The sequence below is a fragment of the Battus philenor genome, unplaced genomic scaffold (assembly GCF_028537555.1).
Source record: "Battus philenor isolate CCGP_79_NKW_IND1 unplaced genomic scaffold, ilBatPhil1.0.hap1 SCAF_17, whole genome shotgun sequence".
Taxonomy (NCBI): Eukaryota; Metazoa; Arthropoda; class Insecta; order Lepidoptera; family Papilionidae; genus Battus; species Battus philenor.
The window spans coordinates 7,017,999-7,041,378 of NW_027181679.1; the positions used below are offsets into that span (position 1 = coordinate 7,017,999).

The 23,380-nt window shown below is 33.2% G+C and overlaps 3 protein-coding genes across 3 annotated transcripts; 2 read left to right on the forward strand and 1 right to left on the reverse strand.

Annotated features, from left to right (window-relative positions):
• The first annotated feature begins 1,108 nt into the window (after positions 1–1,108).
• Positions 1,109–6,366, forward strand: LOC137919639 (melanization protease 1-like). Its single transcript, XM_068762758.1, has 7 exons — positions 1,109–1,288; positions 1,418–1,564; positions 2,548–2,656; positions 3,453–3,634; positions 3,920–4,056; positions 4,588–4,719; positions 6,177–6,366. The coding sequence occupies exons 1-7, from the start codon at positions 1,231–1,233 to the stop codon at positions 6,315–6,317; spliced, it is 906 nt and encodes a 301-aa protein (XP_068618859.1). The 5' UTR covers positions 1,109–1,230; the 3' UTR covers positions 6,318–6,366.
• A 578-nt stretch (positions 6,367–6,944) lies between these two features.
• LOC137919638 (CLIP domain-containing serine protease B4-like) lies at positions 6,945–16,041 on the forward strand. The gene is made up of 7 exons (XM_068762757.1): positions 6,945–7,028; positions 10,913–11,067; positions 11,245–11,560; positions 14,362–14,452; positions 14,526–14,707; positions 15,003–15,107; positions 15,454–16,041. Exons 1-7 carry the CDS (start codon positions 6,971–6,973, stop codon positions 15,768–15,770), a joined length of 1,224 nt encoding a protein of 407 aa, XP_068618858.1. The 5' UTR covers positions 6,945–6,970; the 3' UTR covers positions 15,771–16,041.
• Positions 16,042–17,311: 1,270 nt separating this feature from the next.
• Positions 17,312–22,922, reverse strand: LOC137920043 (protein FAM161A). Its single transcript, XM_068763274.1, has 6 exons — positions 22,093–22,922; positions 20,462–20,626; positions 19,536–19,757; positions 18,868–19,138; positions 17,761–18,032; positions 17,312–17,672 (listed from the first exon to the last, which is right to left on the reverse strand). Exons 1-6 carry the CDS (start codon positions 22,920–22,922, stop codon positions 17,312–17,314), a joined length of 2,121 nt encoding a protein of 706 aa, XP_068619375.1.
• Between the last annotated feature and the right edge of the window lie 458 nt (positions 22,923–23,380).

Below are 23,380 nucleotides of genomic sequence, written 5' to 3' on the forward strand. Positions count from 1 at the left end.
AAGATGTCATAGAAACATGCGAAAATTGCCGAGAGCTCCTGAAACTATAACCAATTAAGTATTAATAGTTACTGTCAAATAAATCAGCACACATCTTGTTCTCCTCGCTATCATCCTCCCTAAATTTATCAAATAATGGCTACTACACGATTTGCAATCTGGTCCTTTATCGGTTTTTCCCCTAATGTAAAGAAAATACTGATCAATTCTAATAAATTAGACGCAGTTTTAATATGCGTGTCCCTCGCTACTGAATTTCTATGTAGCTAAAGGCACGAGCAATTTTTTTTATTTTTATCAATCCCAGACTGGCATTAATAAAAACCAATAATAATGAAGAGTAGTCAATAAGCAGTAAGCCAGTAGTTGGTCAAAATCAGCCTTAGACGATATTGGTTTGTACTCGTTGCTTTTTGTGCAAAACAAGCTTCTGATATATTAAACCGTCTTCAAGCCTTTACAGGCATAAGGCATCCGGATCCGGAGAGTCGTTGAAAAGGGTACAAAATATCATCTTCATGAGCATTGCTAAAGTTCTATAGTTTACGAGGAGAAACAAAATGCATAAATTCAACAACAGTAGCCGAAGACATCGAGTACTATAAACAATACGTTGAATGTCTTACTTATCATCCCAATCCGCTCGCTTCTGGATTACTTTACGACACCAATGTGGTAAAAAGATTTTATTAAACAATCAGGCATTAGCTTCCTGTTCTCTAAAAGCCGATCTGGGACTCACAATAACACATTTGATTAGCGTGACATCTGATTATAATTTTACGATTGATTACAGATAATAACATATAAAAAAATAAATCAAAATTATCGACCACGCAATTTGCAATTTCTTAATTTTAAAAATCGAAGCAAAGAATTAAAAATTTTACTTTTAATTTTTTTTTTACTTTTTGATATTTTTACGTTCATCCTGCGCTTAAATAAAAAAAATTGAGAGAGAAAAGGCGTCGTATTATTAGAAAATCGTTTGTATTTTAAACTCAAATCAATATGTAGAACGATATTGCATTAGTTGTTATCTCGATTATGAAGGCTTCGCTTAATACTGCGAGGAATAGTGTGGATCGAATCGTTTCTCACCGCTCCGGCTGATGCAGTCGCATAAGAATGAGTTGAGAGAAAGTACGTTAGCAGGCATGAACTTTGGTTATAAAGACGTGCCGTACTCTATCAAGAAAACTTTCAGGACGAGGATACAATAATTTGGACATGATTCAGTGGAGTTTCTTGATCATTATTATTACCTTTATTAGTCATACTATAACCGGTGAGGAAAGAAATTAATACCTATTTTCAATTACATAGCTATTAATCATCGTCAGATGTCTGTGATCAAGCTGTTAATTATTTTCCGAAAAAGTGACACACATATTTTAGCTTGCCTTTGTTATTACAGGAGAAACATGGAGCCAAGTAATGAATCATAGAATGTGGCCGACTTTGGACAGCTTCGAATGTGGTTACAACGCGGCCGACCGCATTATAGGAGGCACTAACGCAGCTCTGGGACAGTTTCCATGGATCACACGTCTTGGATATACCAGTTAGTTCATTTATTTAATCAGTTTAATGTCTATCTGTCTCTACTTATGTATTCACCCATTGCGATATCTCTAGAACCGTAAAGCAAAGACTTAAAATTTGGTAAGAATATTCCTCACTCTGTGTAGAAGTCAATTGAGAATGGATTTTAAGAAATTTCACGCGCAAATGACGTCTAGAGCCTGTTCATATTCCTACATTTTTTTAAAAAATTACTCTTGTAAGTACAAAAAATATGAATATTCTTTTCATGTTAAAAATTACCTAAACTAGATTTTATGTACCCACACCCACAAAAAGCAGCGCTGGCTATGTGAAACGAGCAAGAGATGTTAATGTTATAAAATTTCTAAAACCTAGCAAACAGTATGGTTCACTGTCGTGAAACTGCTTTATAAGCGACCTATTATTTCACTTATATGTAACCTAATATTAACAATTATATTTGAAACAAAAAAAATTCTCAAAGTATATCATTACGAATTTAATTAATGTATCAAATTAAAATTAAAAAGATCTTTATTCAAGTAAGCATCTACATCCACTTTTGAATCGACGATTATTTTAACATTATAAGTAGCAAGCTAACAACGGCTCGCTATCTACTGAGTAGAGCCAGCCAGAAACTCGATAGCTACTGAGAGTTTTTAAAATGTTCATGTCAATTTTTTATATTATAATATAAACCATGTAAATGAATCAACAAACCAAACTCCATACATTTCGATGAACGAAAAACTATTGAATGCTGTAATATAATATATATTATGAATACTATTAATTTTACATTTAAAACTAAGAAAAAGAATGTACAAGATATCTTGGTGAAATTTATTATTAATGCATACACTCAGACTAACGAATGATTTGTTTACTTTTTAAAGACGAAATTTAGGCGTTACGAGATTACTTTTATTTCTTGTATTTATTATGTGTCAGTCAGTATTTTTGTGTCAAGTAATACTTTGTTATTCGTATTATCAGTTCCAGGTGATGAGGAATTGGACTGGATGTGTGGGGGAGTGCTCGTGACTGATCGGCACGTTGTGACCGCAGCACATTGTATCCAGACGGCTGAAGACGGTTATGAACTGTAAGGCAATTAAAGAATTTCGTATTATTTAATTTGCGCGGGCTTCATTTTTTTAACTTTCATTGGCATTCTCTTAACCGAGTTTGTAAATTGCATTTGATATGTTTGAAGTTGTTAGCCGATTTCGGCTTTGGGCAAGCTTCATCGAAACTTCTGCCTGCATTTCTGAGGTTCTGCAGAGACGTGGTGCAGCATACTATTGCTCAGAACAAGAGTAAGGATTAAAATAAAAATGAAAAAAAAACATACGCATTGTAACGTCACTGCCCTAAACAAAGCACAAAGAACGAGTATTAAAAAAAGCACGAGGAATCCTCTGGGATACTTGGTTCAGTATACAATTGATTATTAGATGATGTATTGAAAATACATACTAATAAAGTTAGCATAGTTCATTACATGTAATGTAATGAACTATGCTAACTTTATATTATATTATTTTTTGGTAAAAACCAATGACTGACTTATAAAATGCTTGATTATCAAAGAGCAAACTTAGTTTCAACTTACTTTTTGTATTTATCAATTATGTAACGAGAATATTTTAAAGAATTATATAATGTAAAGATGAAGAATTGATATTTAATGTTTCTGATAATCTGTTGTGTAGTTAAAAATAAATTAATAGACCATAATACAATAAACGACGCAATTTTTCTTGATGAAGTAGGGACAAGGTCTTGACTTAATGGGCAGTGTTTTAAGCTATAGTGCTACTGAAACCGCTGTGCCGCGCTGAAAGGGAATATCGAACACTCCGTTTCGAAATTAATTACGTAAATACAAATAAAAACAGAACAGCTGTACGAGCGGGCGAATATGACATACGAACAAATCCTGACTGCCAGCTGAAAGTATGTGCACCGCCGCTACAAGACAGAAGGGTGAAGAGTGTCCGCAGCCATGCAAGTTTCAACAAGCCACCGTTCCACAATGATATTGCAGTTGTTGAGCTTGATTATCCGCTTGAATTAAACGGTAAACCATTCATTATATGTATAAAAACTTTCGAAAAATTCACTCTGATCATTTACTTGCAATGTTTTTTTAAATACTTTTTGTCTATTATACAGCAATTTCAAACATAATGTTTAAGCTTTATATTCTTTGATGACATTCATTATTAAATCCAGTTGTCTGCTAAAAAGTTACAAAATTCAGAAACGAAAATTTGCCGATGTTGAAAGAATAACTTATTTTCCTGGACCGTTTTGAATAAATATTGGAACACGGAGATTTATTTATTATTTATTAAATTTCTAGATTACGTAGCTCCGATTTGCTTACCTAAACGCGACCAGTTATATGATCTGCGCGTTGGCGAGCTGGTGACTGTCGCGGGGTGGGGTAAAATGAACATGTCTACAGATGAACGTGCTAACATTTTACAGTTCGTTTCGGTAACTATGAGATTTTTATCATAATCATAATCATTTCAGTTGTAAAACATCCGCAGCTGAACATAAGCCAGGCCAGACTACCTACATATTACATTATATTTCTGTACCACTCTTTAAAATTTTAACAATATTGTTAATTCTTTTTAGCTAATGGTAGCGCAGCGGTACGAGATTGGGTTCGATTCTCCAAATACAATCATAAATAATTCACACTTTGTGCATTAATTATATAGAAATGCCACTGCTCACAAACAAGTTTCCAGAAGATAGGCAGCAGCATCGTCTGCATACCATAATACCACACTGTGATCCAACCCGCCTATGAAGCGTGGTGATTATTGTATTTCCCTGCATAGATATTTTTGGGAGAGGCCTCTCTCTTGCAATGGGCGTCAATGGACTGAAACGACGATGTGGTTCTTTATTACATGTGCAATAGTACAAAATATTTATAACACGTTCCCTGTTAGTAAGGTCGTTCTCCGTTTTCTAATAGATGTAATATTTTTTTAATTTATCTTTATTTAACAGTTACCCGTATTAACACCAGAATCGTGTAACTTTTTCGGTAAGGGATTTAAAGTGGAAAAATCGGAAATATGTGCCGGTTCCGAGCGCAACAAAGATACTTGCGGAGGCGATTCCGGCGGCCCACTTATGAAGGTAAAAAATCAAGATAACTTAAGCTATTACTAATTTATTAATAAAAAAAATAATCAATCCAGTTTTAAATTAAAAAGTCTACATAACAAAATTGCCAACTTCACTGAGTATTTTCTTAATTCTTCACAGTAGGTGGCGCGTTATGATCTAAAGTAAACTTAATTTTAAACCGACTTATAAATGATTGTAATATTACTCATATAATAAAGCTATATCGACTTTGATGTAACCGCAATAATGTGATATAATTTCAAATGTGTTGTATTTTCCGTTTTATCCGAATGTAGTTCAGAGCGTCAGGCCTAGATCTACTACCTATCGCACTAAAATTCCAGTTTCGGGTTTTTCATAGTTAAAATAATATTATTATTAAGCGATATGACAAGCTTAATATTTTCCTTGTAATTTGTTTATATGGTTGGTTTTCACAAACCGCATCACCTTTCACATCGCATATGTATGATGTTTGCACATTACCCAAACAGCATATAAATGTGTAAATAGATTTGTATTTCTAAGCATTATTACACATTCAAAGTTAATCAAATGTGGTTGACGTCTTAATAACGATGTTGCGTTAATAATTTTTATATGAGTATGTTATAGCGGGATAAACCTAAAACCCGGTGTTGAAATTACTCACATTGTTTCGGTTGCTACTAATAGCGCTGTTCTAAAATTGTTTATGACTTCGTCGACTGTAAAATATATATTTATGAACGCATTTCGGCAATATTCACGAAAGGTCATATGCTAAAACTTTATTTATGAATAGATTATTAGCAGTAATAAATCTGAAAAGACTGGAATATTTCAGTTTTATTTTTTATTAATCTCTAGGTTAAACTACAATTTATTTATTATATTCCATATGAACTTATTGTATAACTTGTACATTTTTTGTACAGGGTAATTAAATACAGATATAAAATGTTTAAAGAGGCGAAAGTATCTCTTTTACTGTCAAAAAATGTAAATATAGTTCACCCTAAACAATAATCGATTAGATCAGAAACAAAAATGTGTTTTCGAAATGCCTGCCGCATGTTATTGGCCAGTCGTATTCCCATAAAAAAAAAACACAATGTAACATATCTCAGAGTGATGGCTTCGTACAGCTTGATTGGAAATAATTACAAAAAATTTGAAGCTTTTTGCTGACAAATGAGCAGGACATTTGCTCATTTAAAGCTTATACACCCATAATCAATCACCGTGTGGAATTAAAAGACAGGAGGAGCCAATAATTTATCAATAATAAACTGTACATCATATGCTTTACAATTTATTGTTGTACGTATGAAATACAAAATAACTTTTCCTTCCATACATATCAAAGAATGGCGTCGTCATTAAAACAATTCCAAATTAATTGTACATAGATTTATTGGAATTGTTCAATGTGGCATCGGCTACGTTATTTGTAAAAAGGTATTATTTGTTGAAATCGTTTACAGATCTACGACACAGCAGAAGGGCCGAAAAGTTTTCTTGTTGGCGTAGTGTCTTTCGGACCTACAGTTTGCGGAATCAAAAAGCCAGGCGTATATACATCCGTACCATACTTTCTAAAATGGATACTCGACCACATTGTTTAATATAATTTTAATTAGATATGTAATTATAAACATAAATTGATGAGTTATATATGATTTTAGCAATTTAACTTTATCTTAGATAAAGTTTCAACCCATGTATTTTTTTTTACTTCACCATTATATATTTTAGCTTTGTTATAGATAGATATATCTCCTGTAATATTAGTTTAGACAGTGTTTTTTGTATTCTACATAATTATAAAAGCCATTAAATTTTTCCACTTTACTATTTGTAAAACCATTTTTAATAAAATTCTTTGATATCTCTTGAACTCACTTTATGTTTATTTTATAATATAATGCATAAATATAATGAAAATATTAATATTTTGAACAACTGTCAAATCGAAAATTAGTGATAAGAAAATGTTTAATTTTTGAACGAATGGAAATAAACATTCGTTCGCAGATCTCACAGCAAAACTGTATTTACGTGCTTTGACCGCTTTGTGACGTATCACACCGCACTGTGTATAGACAGTGACAGCTCTTGTACACCGAATGTACAAGTGTTTTTACGTAATAAATGACATATAACTTGATTATTATTTTAACACATTTACTGCAGAGACAGCAGACAGAAAACATTTATAAATAATTTAAATGAGTAATATTATGTTTATGCTATAATAATTAAGTGTAAATTATTAAACATGTGGAAACTTTTTGGTGTCTGGACATATCTCGTCGTCCTTGTGTTTGGATCAATCCGTAAGTGTTATTTATGTATTTCGTGTTGAAAATTTCCAACTTTTTATATTATTGTCATTTTCCTCTAAAAGTTAACTTGTGACATGATGAAGTCGTAATTAAATAATAGAAAATTGGTAAGCGTTTATTATAATATATTTCATGTATTGAGTTTAGAGGTAAATTTTGGTAATTTTATTCATTAAAGTGTAACTAAGATGTCTGGTTTGTTTTGTTCTCAAACGATATTGAAAGCCAGATTATGTACACTATTTTAAACAAAAATATTAAATATTGTATTATAATAACACGTAAACGTAATATCTAAAACCTCCTTCAAATTTACAACTAAATCATGTGTTCGAATCTTCGAGTAAATAAAACAGGATCATCAAATATTAGCCAAGAGGCAACAAAAGATGTAATTTATTAGTATTCCGAAGTAACAGCCGTATTTTTACTTCGCTCGACTCATGTCTGGGTATCACCCTCTCCGTTGCCAAAGCCCGTCGCTTGTAGTCAGTACTTATTTCGCGGTTTTCCCATAGTCGATGAATAACCAGATATGACAATACACGTATAATTACGCTGTGTGTTACACAGCCGCAACAAATAGTTGCGAATTTATAAACACACGTTTATAAGGAAAAAGACTTATAAATAATATTGATTTGTGCTAGGGAATTTTTAAATAAAATTTAGGTTATTTTATCTTTAGCCCGTAAAGGCATCGTTTTACTTACTTGTCTGATTTATTATAAAAATATAACAAATAGTCGTTGTTAACAAATATTTATTTTAAATGTCAGTATTTGTAGACACCTTTTTATTTTAACTTTACACTATAATTTCTATTATCACGATGTTTGTTTCTACTGATTTTCATTCTAAATTATTCTTAACGGATATTGATGAAGTATTTGAATAAACAATCCTAACAGCTTATGTTTAATAAGCTTATCACTGGCGGAAGCTCTCTCAAAAGAGGAAGTCGAAGTAGGTAGCGATGTGCATTGTCAACAAACAATATTGCGTAAGTATGACCGTGTTCCGGTTTGAAATGCGCAGTACTTAGTGATTTTTCTGGACTAATGAAAAGTAACATTAAATCTTTCAAAATTAGGATGCACGACTTTACATTTCAAATTCATGGTACTATATATCAAATAGCTTAGCATTAGACTAGACTTTTTCATTTGGTATAATTTTGATATATAAACATGCCTTGCATTTCGCATATGAACATAAAAACTTTACTGCAATGCAGTATATTTTAACCCTTAGTGCCATGCCCCTTCTTAACAGTTCTTAAATCTTACGTTCAACCATGTAACATAAATATTTTATATGTTAAAGGGAAAGCGTTAACTTCGTGTTTAATCCCCTTTCGAATTGCCCCCTTGTGGGGCGTAGGCCCCGCATTGGGCAACACTACTGTAAAGGATTTGCCCTCGCAGTTTTCATATCAGATTTATAGAGATCGTATATACTTTATATTTAGGTGCCTGTTTATAAAAATTGTTAAATAAATCATGTCATTGGAAAATACTAAAAATTAACCTTAGCTTAATTAATTTAAATACTAGCTTAAAATAACAAAACAGCAAATGTAAAAAACTATAGAATTAGAAAGTAACAAAGAAAATTTTTCGAGATGCCTTTGACGATTAATACATATTTATATCGACATTTTAGGTGTCTCTTATCCTTTTAAACTGTAATTGGAAACGCAATTCAGCTATCCCAAAAAATTACTATTTATGTCAAAGCTTGTTCTATTTTTTCACAAATCATTATTAATGAGTACATGTAAAAATAGTAATTACAAGATTTTTATTCAATAAATAGGTATATACATTATATGACAGGAATCAAATAAAAGCATACAATGGTTAATCGGCAAAATATCTTAATTGGAAGTCGCTTTTGAATTAATAAACAGAACTTCTGTCAGACTTACGTACTGTCAAACGACGAATTCTGAAAATTTATTGTCCTGAGAAAAAAAAATAACTTTCATTACCGATCTCATGTCTTAATAAAACATAGATTTCAAATAGGACTAACGACCTGCATCCAATGTCTTCAAAAGTCTTTAACGAAATGGTTTGTCCACCTGGTAGTTTAACATCTTGGATAATAATAAGACGATTACTTGCAAATTAACTTTTCTTTTTCGTACATCACAAAACTTTAGTAAAAATGTAATTATAAGTCGAAACGCTTTATGTATACGAAGTTTTTAATTTGATTTTATCCTAATAATCAAAAATAAGCCATAAAATAAACATGGACAATTCGATATTAGCTTTTAATGTCCATGTAGTGCCTTCTCAAGTGATTATTTATAACGGACAAACCGTCCAGCTTGGTAAGCCCAACTTCGAGGAAGAGATCACTCGCCGAATCTAACACGGATGGACAGCTTTCGGGAAGCTCCAAAACTTGTTCTCCTCCAAAAAACCGCAATATTTGAAGTCGAAGGTCTTTGATCAATTTCTTGTCGGTGATGACATACGACTCAGAGAGCAATGGAGAGGGTTCGCGGTTTCGCTTCGAGATCAAATCAGAAATGAGGAGTTCCGCAGAAGAATCAAGTTCACCGACGTAACTCGAAGAATTGTCGTCTGAAGTGGCAGTGGGCGGGGCACAACGCTCGTGCAACAGGTGGCTGTTAGGGGCAAAAAGTTCTCGAATGGCGTCCACGAGTCCGACAACATAGTTAAGGTCTCCGGAAGGCGCCAGATGCTTGCAGCACAGGACCGGTCACCGTGGCGTATTTTGGGGGAGGCTTATGCCTTGCAGTGTGCGTCCATCGGCAGAGAAGAAGAATCAAAAATAAATAAAAATCACTTAAAAACACAATCGTACTGTTTGGATTTTGATTACAGACATGGATTCCATTGTTTTGGCAACTCCGAACAAGTGGTGAATTATCCTGTGATCTGTATGGAAAAAGTAGTTTGGTTAATATAATTTTCCACCCATTTTTATATTTCCTCTCGCTTCTGAGAACCTTCGTACCAAGGAAATTACACGGAAAAAGTCGTGCCGCTCACGAGTTTCGCGCTTAGCACATTCGACGATTCATATTCAATTAAAAATGGATAGATGTAATGGAAACTTTACAATCTTGTTTGATTTCAAAATTAGAAGGTTTTTTAAATCGTAAATTAGTGAATTAAGCTGAGCAACCCAGTGCATTACTTGTTTTCAAATTAAAATTCCATGAAACGCACCATGTTCTCTCATCAACGTAGACCATGAGGTTTCAGTACCTATTCTATTGTTTCTGAAGATGTTAATGCTGTTAGCCCTAAGGCTTTTACAGCTTCATGGGTACTGAGTTCACAGAGCGGAAGGATCTGTGAACTAGATTTCAGTACCTAACTAATTTCACTATGCACAGTTCAGGGTTTAGTTCAGTAATTGAGTTCACTGGTCTGTTGTACAGACACAATTCATTATTGAAGTAGTATTTTTTTATGTTTGTCGGAACTCTGTTGATTGTTATTTTTAATTAATTGCTGATTCAACCCTTATTTGCGACTACTATGACAAAAATTACGTTATCACTAGGCAATGAACTGCTACCGCCATCTACCGGAGACTTTAAAAGCTATAACGTCAAACGTAACTAAAAAATTTCAACTTTATAAGTAAAATCAATATAAAAATAATATAATATTTCTTTTCAAACATTATATTAATATGATTATATATTTCATTTGCTTAGTATATGTTAATTTATAATTGTAATTGACGTCGTATTTTAGGTTTAATACTAATATTTTTGGGAACATAGCGATAGTTCACAAAAATATTAGTTTTAAACCTAAAATACGACTAATATTTAAAAAAAAATTATCTATGTATTTAGATGTATATTTCTCTTTGTATTTCAGAACCGTCTGAACCCATGATAAAAATGAAGTGTGAACTGTATAACAAAAAATGTACACTAATCACTGAATGTACGACAGCCTTGGATTTGGTGGAAGCAAGAGATGACAAAAAGTTAAGAAAAAACTTTTGTGGTTTCGACGAAAGAGTACCGAAGGTAATCCTATATTAAACCTACGTATGTACATGCTAAATAAAACGATGCAAGAAGTGTCGTAATTCACTTGTTCAATTGTTCATTAATTTCTTAAATAAATAATAAATATCAGACTAATATTTCCTAGTTCTTAACAGCACGCATTGATTAATTACAAGAACTATTTTCCTTTTGTAGGTCTGCTGTCCTGTAGAAAGTCCCATCGTATTTAATAACGACACAGAGACTGCAACGAGTATATTTAAAACTACAACACCGACAATTTCCAATGTCTCAACACCACAACCCAAAATAAACTTTGATGAATCATTACAAGAACCTATTATTCCCCCCGTAAACAATGATAAAAAACCTTCAATTACCATTAACGGTTTACCAAGTACAAAGATTTGCGGTTTAAGTGGCTCCGGCTCGGATCGAATATTTGGAGGTACACTCGCTGCGCTGGACGAATTCCCATGGCTTGTCCGGATTAAATCTAGTAAAAATAAAGGTAAGTTTTAAAGTTAACAAAACTAGTGTGCGTATTTTACCGCGGGTCCAAGGGTGCAGGCCGCAGATAGTGCATCATTATATCATCCAATAGACCGCCACTGCAAAGCAAAGGCCTGCGCCAAAGTTCGCCACGATGACAGGTCTTGCGCTATTCGCATCTCGCGACCTAAGTTATGTCGTTGGTCCACCTAGTTGGGAACATAACCACGCCGTCTACCGACTCGTGATCGCCACTCGAGAACGTTCTAGCCATAACGGCGTACGTAACTTGAGCTCAGTGACAAGAGTCACTAAAGGGGATCTAGGCTTGAATAGTTAATTGATACGCATTTAAAGCCGTCCTAGAGAGCTAAAGCTTACCTTGGTAGGTTGCCTGTAAATGGTCAACATTAAGGAAAGCGTTAGTGCTGTGCGAAGTGGCGGAAGAAACACCAGCAGCGGTTTTATCTAATTTGAGCGAGGCCTGTTGGTTTTCAAATAGCTGCTAATTGTTCTGTATGTAGTTTAGTGTAATCATAAAATCAAATAACATTATGGTGGCCCAGACTGATGCTCTCCTGATAGCCCACAAGCTTCATTGCTTTTAAAGGGTCTTAGGCTAAGTGCCCTCTGCTTCTTGCCGCCTAAACCCATGGAATCTGCAAATGTCAGCAGAAATAACCCGAAAACAGTTTTTAAAAAAATTCCAATGTGTCAGCCTTTGCTCAAATTTTTCCTTACTCTTATCCTATGCTGTAAAACCAGTGGCGTAGCTAGAATATTTGGGGCCCCTGGCAAAATTGTGGTCAGGTGCCCCCTCCCCCCCATTTTTTTACTGAGTTTAAAAAATTTTAGATTTCAGAAACCAATGGCCTTATCTTTTCACGCACATAAGACCATATGGTGTTCTCTTGGGGTGTTTTTTTTAAACTTCATATGGTGTTCTAAGAATCTTAGTTCTAAGAATCTTTTTTCCTAAAAACGCCATATGGTGCTATCTTGAAGGTCAAAATTTACAAAAAAATATAAGGTGCTATCTTGAAGGAAAAACTTTTAACAAACACATATTTAGTTATCTTAAAGGATTAAAAAAACGGGCGTTGGTAGCTTTGGGAAAAGGGTCCCAAAAATAAAACGTAAAAATTACCTTGTAAAAAGAAATTAGCCGAAATTTTAAAAATAACATAAACCGAACAGGATGCATTTGAACCTGATGACCAACTCCGACTCCAAAAAAATAAAAAAGGAAAAAGTCTTATAGAAATTCTTATTTTCGAAATCTCACGACCCTCTAAAATTTTCAGGAGACACGCTAGAGGGTCCGAAACTCAGTTTTAGAAGCCTTGGTATAATCCATATATTTTTTTAATAAATTCGATTATGGTTTTTTTAATACTTATTTCGATAACTTTGGGCACTTTGATACGATTGTGGAGGTGGACCAACCCCTACATGCAAAAAATAAATGAATATAAACAAATTTTACAAAACGAGAAAATATGGATAATTTGGGCAATTTGCATATACACTGAGAATAGTGCTCTGAAAGTAACACATATACACGTACTGTAGATTGTGTATATTTTGTTAAAGTACATGTTAATTCGGTATCCAAATAGTGACTTATTATTAGAGGTGATACAACCAATTAAGTTCAAACGTTTACGTCGCGAAACAGTCACCACAATCTACACTTTGTTGACCCTAACGATTTAATAATTCATACACAAAATATCGAATGTTTATGGAAAGTCTTCAAGACTGTTTGCGTTAAAACAAATGATTTAGGTCTATTGAAATAGCTGCAAACCGTTTCGTTTTCAATAAAAATATGCGGCTAGTTCCCTATTTTAATAAATTCTTGGCCTATTTCATTAAATTCTTGATTTTTAATTTTGGGGCCACAAAAGATACCAACTCCCAAAAAAAAAATTAAATAATAAAAATCTCTGACTAACGAACCGAACCAGTTTCAGCATATATTAAATTTGTAAATGTTCTTAGGGCCCCACTAATCTGTTGAATATGTCATTTTTGGCAAAAAAGGCCCCACTGGAGATCTGAACTCTGACATCGCTAGTTAAAATCGTGGTTTTCATTTTTCTTTTAACATTTTTTTGTTCATCAAAAAAAATTTTTTTCAATTTGGGTGCCCCCCTTGTCCGTGGTGCCCTAGGGCGACCGCCCCTCTTGCCACCCCCTAGCTACGCCACTGTGTAAAACTGATTTAATTATGTTTTATTCGATGAACTGAGTTAATGTGGCTCACTTTTGTAAGTGCAAGGAATGGATGAGATTAGAGAGAGGCAACCATAAAATAAAAATAAAGTTGCGCTTACATGCGCCCACTGTCTCATACGTGTTGAAGTCACTATTTACATATTTCAATTTTACTTCTCAGGTGAAGCTAAGTGCCGTTTCAATATTTTTATAGTGTGTTTTTACGATTCACTTGTCATTGTTATACTACAAACTCATAAAGATGAAGATTAAACAAGAATCAATGCTACAATACGCTTAATAACAAGTTAAATATAAATCGTAACAAGAATACTCCAAGTTGTAGGACAAACAAGAAAAATGAACATGAGAAGAGAGCAAGATAACGCGTCCAAATTGAGCAAACAACAGATGCATGTAAACGCATCCTTAGCTTCTTATCACTGACCAATGGCACGAGTGCTACATTTTCTGATATTAATTCTGTCCGGCAAATAGAGTATAGTATTCAGATGTACTATTTATTTTTTAAATTTTGATTCCTTTACTGTAACCTTCTGTCATTAACAACTAATGATTATAAATTTTTGAACATTTCAGATGTACATAGAGCAATATACTCATGCGGCGGAACTCTAATAACAGAGCAGTTCGTAGTATCAGCTGCGCATTGTGTAATAAATAGGGTTATGTTAGTTAACACTTTTAATTATTTTGTTAAAAACATTTGATAATATCATGTTCATGTCATTTTTATGTTTTAGATGGGAAGTACGACTGGGCGAATGGGATATTGAAACAGATAAAGATTGCAGCGAAGGGTATTGTAGCGATCCTGTCGTTGATCTAAACGTTACTCAAGTAATTGTACATCCGGCATATGATAGAATCAATTTTAAGGCAGATATTTCGCTTTTACGCCTAGAACGCGCTGTTAATTACACAGGTTATTATTTAGTAATTTATTTATTTATAAGCACGCAAACATTAGTCCCATTTAACAAACTACTTAACATGTTTGCCTATTTGAGGCGTACACAGACCTGGCCATAAAACGGTAAACAATACTAAATATATCTTTAAATAATACATGAACAATCTATTGAAAATATAGCGATGAATAAATAAATAAATAAAAAATAAATTAATAATAATAGCGATGATTATATATATTCGTTGTTTACTCTTTGCTTTATTACAATGTTAGTCGTTAAAATCATTTGAAAAATAATTCCTTCCAGACTTTATTCGACCTGTATGTTTACCAATTACGAAATATACCGCTAGTCAAGATTACGTACCAGGGACAAGTTTCACGGCATCAGGATGGGGGAAAACAGAATTGTGTAAGTGGTAATAAATTTGTAATTTTTTTTACCATTTTATAGGTGTTTTTTCAAAAAGCTACATCCGAATTAAGTGGTATTTACTATTTATTATACTATTTGATTATTTCTTATTTGAAGTAAAAATTGTATTTTTTATTTTCAGATAAACTATTAATTATTTGTGTAGTTAGTATACTTAAAATTTTTGGGAAGTAAATACATTTAAAGAATAATTAATAATTTATTAAAAGTTTTTGTCAATTTAAAAGTTATTGTTTTGCAAGACTACTAAGGATTAAAATCGAATACGTTCACTTTTTTTTCAATTGAATTTAATTTAACAACAAATAATTTTTATTTACAGCTACATTAGCAGTAATAAAACAAAAAATAGAACTCAATACAGTTCCAGTCGACGTATGTGAAAAAAAATTACCGAAAATTAAGATGATAAACTCGGAGACTATTATATGCGCCGGCGGTGCGGTCGGTAAAGACACTTGCAATGGTGACTCCGGTGGACCTTTGACCAAGGAAATCACGGAAAATTTTCGAACAAACTGGTATCTCTATGGCATCACAAGTTTTGGTGCCACAGTTTGCGGCGTCACTGATATTCCCTCAGTATACACAAGAGTGGTTCCATATTTAGACTGGATTATTGAGACTATAAATAAGTGATAAATAAAAACACATACTTTTTTCACTTTCTCTGAAAGAAGACATGTGTTTCAACAGCGTGAGCATAATTCACAAAAACATACATGTATATATTCATAAATAAAAGAAATTATCCACAAAGATTGGAACATGAGTACGTAAAAATGTTCAAAAATAACACTAAACTTATATGTATAATATCTAAACTCTGATATTTACGACTTTTGTACGAATAAAAACTCCTAGATGTAAGCGTTACTTATAATTAGAGTTTAAGGATTTTTAAATTGTTTATAAAAGAATAAAAAGTGTGATCTTTGTACCAAATATAGTATTTAAAAAATCCAATGAACAAGATTAAATTTTAAATAAACCATCTTATAAGGTATGGGCAGTGGATGAATGACCAGAATTTTATTTTTCAAATTAAAATTTATCAAGTCTGACCAAAGCCGTAATAATTGACTTAAAGAACTGCAATTTTTTCTGTGGGAACTTTTAATATTAGTGCATTTTTATAGTGCACAACATATGTTGTGCGATTTAAATCGGAATGCAAATGCACTCCGAATCGGTTAGAAGCAAAATCGACAGGTAGACCTTTTGATGATGTTAAATAGATTATGTTTGTTCGTGTCCTATTCCAAGGCCGAAGAAGTTTTTAGTTAAACGTGGCTTAAAAGTTATGTGCAGTGGAAAAAAATATCGACGAGTGACCACTAGAAAGAATAAGATTTCTTACAAGTTGGAAAGAGATTAATTATATATTCACATTAATATAATTTTTCATTGATTTTCCCATTAAATGTTTAACTTTTTCTTTTTTTTCACAAATGGCATCTACTTGATATATATACTAAAGTAGGCATACCTACAAAAGCGAGCTACATGTTTAACCAAATTAGCAAACTGAACAATTTTGAAACAAGTTTTGCGCTTCTCTACGTCGTCGTTTTGGCCCATAAACGCTCTCTGCTAAGCATAGGCTTTCCCCAAAGATATCTACGGGGGGATATACCATAATCGCCAGGCTTTGCTAGCGGGTTAGCGATCGCAGTGTGGTATTATAGTACGCAGAGGAGGTTTTTTTGCATTCTCTGGTTTCCATTCATTATGAACAGTGGCAATCTTAAATAATTAATGTACAAAGTGTGATTTATATAAGATTGTGTCTCGGGAATCGAACCGCGACTTACGATCCCAAGTCTCAGTCCTCTACCGCTTCGCTACCACTGCGCATCTTCTCCACGTACCGTGGTAAAAACACATTTATTTGACTTGTAATTTAGCATTAATAAAATGTATTCATAGATAAATTGAAAAAAAAACAGTAGTAAATTTCAGGATAACCATTTTTACTTATTATTTTCTATTTATACATTATCTACTGTTCAATTACATCAAAACCGGCTAAATACAAACAGAGCTACTATATACCTATAAATGCAAATCATTATTGCTAACCTATTATTGCTTAGCTATTACTTTTTGAGTATTGTTTAAAAATTGTTTAAATATTCTTTATAAAGTATTTAAAAAACATTAATATAACTAATACAAATTTAGCTTCGCACGTAGCTTCTATCAACACTGTCAATTAACTCATTAGAATTGCCAGCGAATTTGTCTCCTTTTTCAATTTTCTCCGTACAATTTTGTATATCACTTTCAAAATCTTCGCTTGGAGTGCCTATTTGTATGAATCGATTTTTTCGACTACGCTTCTTCTCTGAGAATTTTCTTGGAGAAAAACGTACGCTGTCTTCTATTGAATACGACCGAGGAGCGTAATATCTCTCAAAAAGTAACGGTTGCTGTTGAACCCTCCCATACATCAACTCCATTTCGTGAAGAAACTCTTCACGGCGCATTCTCTCTTCGTCTCGTCGTGTCTGTAAACGCATTGCAATATCCTGTTCGTGGCTAAAAAAGCGATAATAACCCAGTAAACACTATTTGATTTTTAATAGAATAACATTAATGTTATGAATAATGAATTTAAAATAATTACTTGTTTTTTACAAGGTGCCAAGCTGGTTTAGATCGTAACTGACGACTCCGCTGATACAGCTCAAACCTTCGCCTTTGTTCTGCTTGACTAAGAGCAGCTTCCATTTCAAATTTTCTCCTGACAGACTCCGCCCGCAATACAGCTGCTAAATTTGATCTCCCGGTTGTATTAGCTTTCAATTCTAACGCGGAATAAGCTTGAGGTTTTGCAATACAATCGCTTATACTCTCTTTGCTTTTACTTTGATAAACTTTTTCTGCTATATCAAGCAACTATAAAAAAGTAATGACATTTCACACATGTTCTTATTTTACATTTTATTTTCATATATAACTTAACGTAAACTATTTAATGGAATCAGGCGTTACCTTGCGGAAGTCCATCCTAAATAAGAAAAGGACCAATATTTAGCCACTTCCTCCGCTCTAGTGATTTGAGTGACTTGAGTAATTTGGCGGTGGCGGTTTTGTGATTCGCATTGTTTGCCACATACGCATTTATCAGCGGGCTGGCGGGCGGTGCACTTTGTTGCACGACTACCACTGCATGTGCAGAAGTGGCTAAATATTGGTCCTTTTCTTACTTAACGTAAACTCTCGTCCTTGCCCCATACGTATTGAATAGTTATATGAATCCACTATGACGAACGAATAGAAGTGTTACCACTGATGACTTATATTATTAAAACATGGTCACATACTTCTGGCCTCATTGTATACCGCACACAAAAACACTTAGACAAACAAAAATTCTCGACACAGCCCAGAGGGTAATAAGGTGAAGTGGCAGTATAAAGGGCACAGAGCGCGCAGAACAAATGGTCAATGTGGTTTTAAGGTTCTGGAGTAGAGACTACGGATCGGAAAGGCAGCGTAGACATCCTACTCGTGAAGTGGACAGACGACCTTGTTAAGGTCGTCGGAAGACGCTGGATACAGGCCTCTTCCAATCAATGCTATTCTATGGAAGTCTATGGCAGAGCCCTAAGTCCATCAATGGACATCCTGCGGCTAGAATGATGATGATGATTCCTAATAAAAAGCATTTTAAAGTATTTCATATTAAAAGTTTTGGTTAAAATATATAATTAAAATCACGCATTCTTACCTTCTTGTTTGCTCTAGAAGCCGTCTTAAAACGAAACGGTTGAGGACTTGTCGTAATAAAATCAGGTTTCGAAGTTTTGCAACCCTTGGTCGGACTTGAACATCTAAATCTATCTGATGAGGATGTTGATGGTACAGCGGGTGATGGATCAATTGGCAAGTCGCTGTGGGCAGCAGGAGTAGACAATCGACTGCGGTCATGGCTTGACATATTACGCGGGTAACTTGCGTTTCTTAACATTTCCTCTGCTCTTATCCGACGATTCATAGACCTGTATTAGTTAAAAGTAATATGGGCTTACTACAATGAAACTAAAAATTAAATTTTTATTACCCCGTATCGACGTAAGATTTTGTAATCATTAATAATACAAGACGTCCTTTTGACTTAGAATTAAATATAAATACTTCCTATCTATTAATGATATACATTTATGACATAAAAATTGTTTTGTGTCTAGAGGTTAATCATTTAGATTTACACACAGCTAAGCTGATCTAAGTTGGCTACCGGTGAGAGTAGTGAGAGAATCTAAACATAAGTTACATCTTCATTAATTAAAGCGCCATAAAGCTAAAATGGTTAACATATGTAGCCACAGCCTTTACCACAAGCAATATCAGAACAGTAAGATTCAGCTTTGATAGTGTCATATTTGAATAACATACCTGAAAAATTCATCTTCTTTCATTTTATCATAAAAATAATTAGAAAAAAGATTCTTCGGTACAGATCGTGCTTTGAAACGCTTTTTCTTCTTTGTTTTAGGCAGAACATGAATTGCTCTCTGGCATATTCCCGATATTTCGTTTTCCTCTCTTTTAGTGAAACTGAACGGTTTCATTTGTGCCCGTAGTTCTGCTTCGCTGTTAATTTTTGTTATTGCGCGCCTATAAAGATATTACACGTTTAATAATGACTAAATGGAATTAGATTTAAATTTAACTTTGGAATTTATTGTAAGGTGAAGAATAATGTTTGGCTTTTACTGTTAGCAATCCTACCGGTAACCTTTTCCAAACTAGTAATAATGTTAGCCAGGCAATCACAACTGAACAAGTCCATATTGGTCTCTTTGTTCGAATCTTTAAATGTAAAAGTATGTATTTGATACCAATGAACTTAATTAGAATCTCTAGTGTAACTTATAGTATCAAAGAACAGCTTAAAGTTTAAAGCTTCTACTTTATAGCAGTATTATTCTATGTTATTTTCATCCTACCAATTTGGAGAAAGAACTGCTTTCTTCCTACATTGCACAGCGATCTTATACGATGTTCAGATTTAGAAAGAGATCACCGCTACCTTAATCTCTGTTAAAGCAGCACCCTTATTGTTATAAACAACGATCTGTTGCCAACGACCAAGTAAAGTATTTGGTAAGCACGATGCAGGCCTTTGCACAGTTGTAATCTCTTTGTAGCTTTATTAACAAGGCCAAAAAAAAAAAGTATAAGTAATAAATGTTCATTGTATTCACAAGGAAAGTTTTATTTATACTCCTTTAGGAAATAAATGTAAAAAAAAATTATTAATAAAATAAAACAAACATAATATAAGCGTACTATATTAAAATAAATTTCACTACTAAAACCTCATGGCTTGGTCTTCAAGAATTTTGTCGTAAAGAGGAATCCGTGATTCTATCGGAACAGGTTTTGCACGGAATTGTTTTCTCTCACGTTTTTGATTTAGCATATCTTCCGAAAATGACCTTTGTATTGAGCGAAGATCATTCACAATTCGTTCTTCGTCATCCCTGCAAAAAAAATACGTCATATCTTAACCACTATGACTATTTACTATCTATATCATTAAATCAAAAATTCGCATGACTACGGCTGCATTGACCAGGGTCTAGAACGGAAAATTTTGAAATTCGACTTGAGTCAGATTTCACTTTTTTTTTGGTATGTTTATAAGCTATGTGAAGTTAAGTTGAATAGAAAAATATTAATTTCTGAAAACGAAATGTTTGGGATCCATGGCCGCAAATTTGTAAATTCGGCTATGTATAAACTTATGTAGTAACTTTTGAATATTAACATAGGTTTATTATTCTTTATCTTCACTAGCCGAAAAAACGGCGAAATTGTTGTCTTACAATTAAGGATTTTTTTATTGACCTGGCTTACACTGCTGCCCCTATGGCATTTGCACATTCAGAGAACCCGTTGGGGCAGGGCGCTTAACCTTAAAGCAATTCAAGGGATTCCTGGGTAGTTATAACTCGAGTGCTGTATACTGCAGGTACGCTGAGATTTGCGATCGTAGGTCGGATCGGTTCCCGGCGTACAATCTTATACAATTCACACTTTATGCATTAATTGTGTAAAATTACCACTGCGCACAAAAAAAAATCCAAACAATGGACAGCAGCGTCCTCTGCGTACCATAATACCACACTGCAATCACCAACTCGCCTGGCAAGCGTGATGATTATGGTTTATTCCCTCATGGATATCTTTGGAGGCCTATGACCCTCCATGGAATGACTAGTTTACGGGCCCCCTTGTGGAAAATCCGGCATGGATCGTCAACACTCATTTAGCATTACGATTCAAACCCGTTCGATAGGTAAAAATTTATAAATGTTAACTTCTACAAATATTTTTTATTGTTAATAATATGTCGAAACGGTAAGAATTATTTTTAGTCTTTCGAAATATAAATGTCTACACACCAGTATGATGTGTTCAAAACGAAATTAAATGTACGTCACGTCACGTCACTTCTACAGTAATTCCACAGGCTTCAAGACTTAACCAGATTTTAGTCGAGCAAGAATATTTGCGTATTGCTACTGAGATATAGGCTAAGCTAGATAACCCAGACAAAAAATACTTGTAAATAAAATAACGGTTATATCTATATTGGTAGTAGCTTATTTAGTTAAATTACTAACATTTGTTACATCAAAGCAAGAAAGAGAGTAAAAAAAGTTTCTTTTACTCCCTTACTTTTTAACAAACACTAAAACCGCGTTTTATCTTAATTTCGCATTTCTAATAATTATTAAATCGTTTTATACGAAATTTTATAGGCATTGATACAAGAATAATTTAACATCACTAATATTTTTCTGTTTCATACGCGCCTCCTCAGTTTTTCCACATACATGCAACGCAGCACCAATAACTCCAATTTAGTATTAAAAAAACCGAGATAGATAATTAAAAAAAATGACAAAAATATATATTAAATTGTAAAGATAACATTCATTACCTTTTTGTCATTTTAAACGGCTTTGGGATAGTAAAATTTATGTTTTTATTGGTAATAAGTCCAAAACCTTTACTCCGCAAAGGGCTTGAAGGCATACTTTGTGTTTTAAATTCTTTTCCATTAAATGTATCTCTATCATTCACATTGAAAAACTTATTAAACTTCTCTTCTATTTCATTTTTATCTTGTATCACTTTGTCATCGTGCCAAGAAATTGAACATGCTGAATGATTTCTGTTTGTTTTTTCCTTACTCAATTGTTTAGGTTTGATATCACTATTTTTACATTGACGTAGTTTTAAACAACTACCAGGATGTTTGTAATTATGAACATTTTTTCTTTTTGTCTGCTCAGTCTGAAAACTCAGGTCGTCCAAATCTATTTTTTTACTAGTTAATTCTTTCTTCGATTCTTTAACAGGTTCAGTATTTAAAATCTGATTTGAATTTAGAACATGTTTAGTATCTATTTTTTTCGAAAAAGTGCTTTCTTGTTTATTATATTTTTTACAATTATAGGACGGGCATTCATCTTTATCGATAAGACCTAAAATAATTTTCTTTTTTTCTCTTAAGGAATTTAACGTAGAATAGAATTCTGATGACGATAAATGGTTAATTTCTTTGTAGTCAGGTATGCTTCTATAAAAGTCTTTAACTTTTTCACCGCTTATATCCGCAGATGTTACTGAAGAAATAGTAGTTGAATCTATTGAGCATTGCTCCGGTAATGTTTTAACTATTCTTTCGTATGCTGTTTTAGGCATTTTGCTTAAAGGATCTAATGGTACCTTAATGCAAGAATTTGTAAAAACACTACTATCACTCATGACCCAATATAAATTATAATGGTGAAATATATTCTAACACGAAGAGTTGTCTATATTGTATCCATGGCTACCTCCGCAATACGAAAACTTCATTCTTATAAGCTGTGTATTTGATTCTTATAAAATGTATTCGCAATTTTTGCTACAAATCTCAACGAAATTTTTTATCTCACGCTTGTTACAAACCCAAAATTATTACAAAGTATTTGTACAATAATCAATAAACATGTGTATCATTTTAAGTTGAGAGTTGACTGTGATAATATATCATTGCAGTCAAAACTGATTTGAAATATAAATTTTAATAACGTGTCTATTATCCGAACAATAGTTATTAAATGTTTTATCTAAATGAACTAGGAAATGACACAAATTAAAAAATGATCTAAACAGTGAAAAGGATGACACATAGTACTAATTGTAATACTAATTGTATTAAATTAGATGTAAAGAAAAAA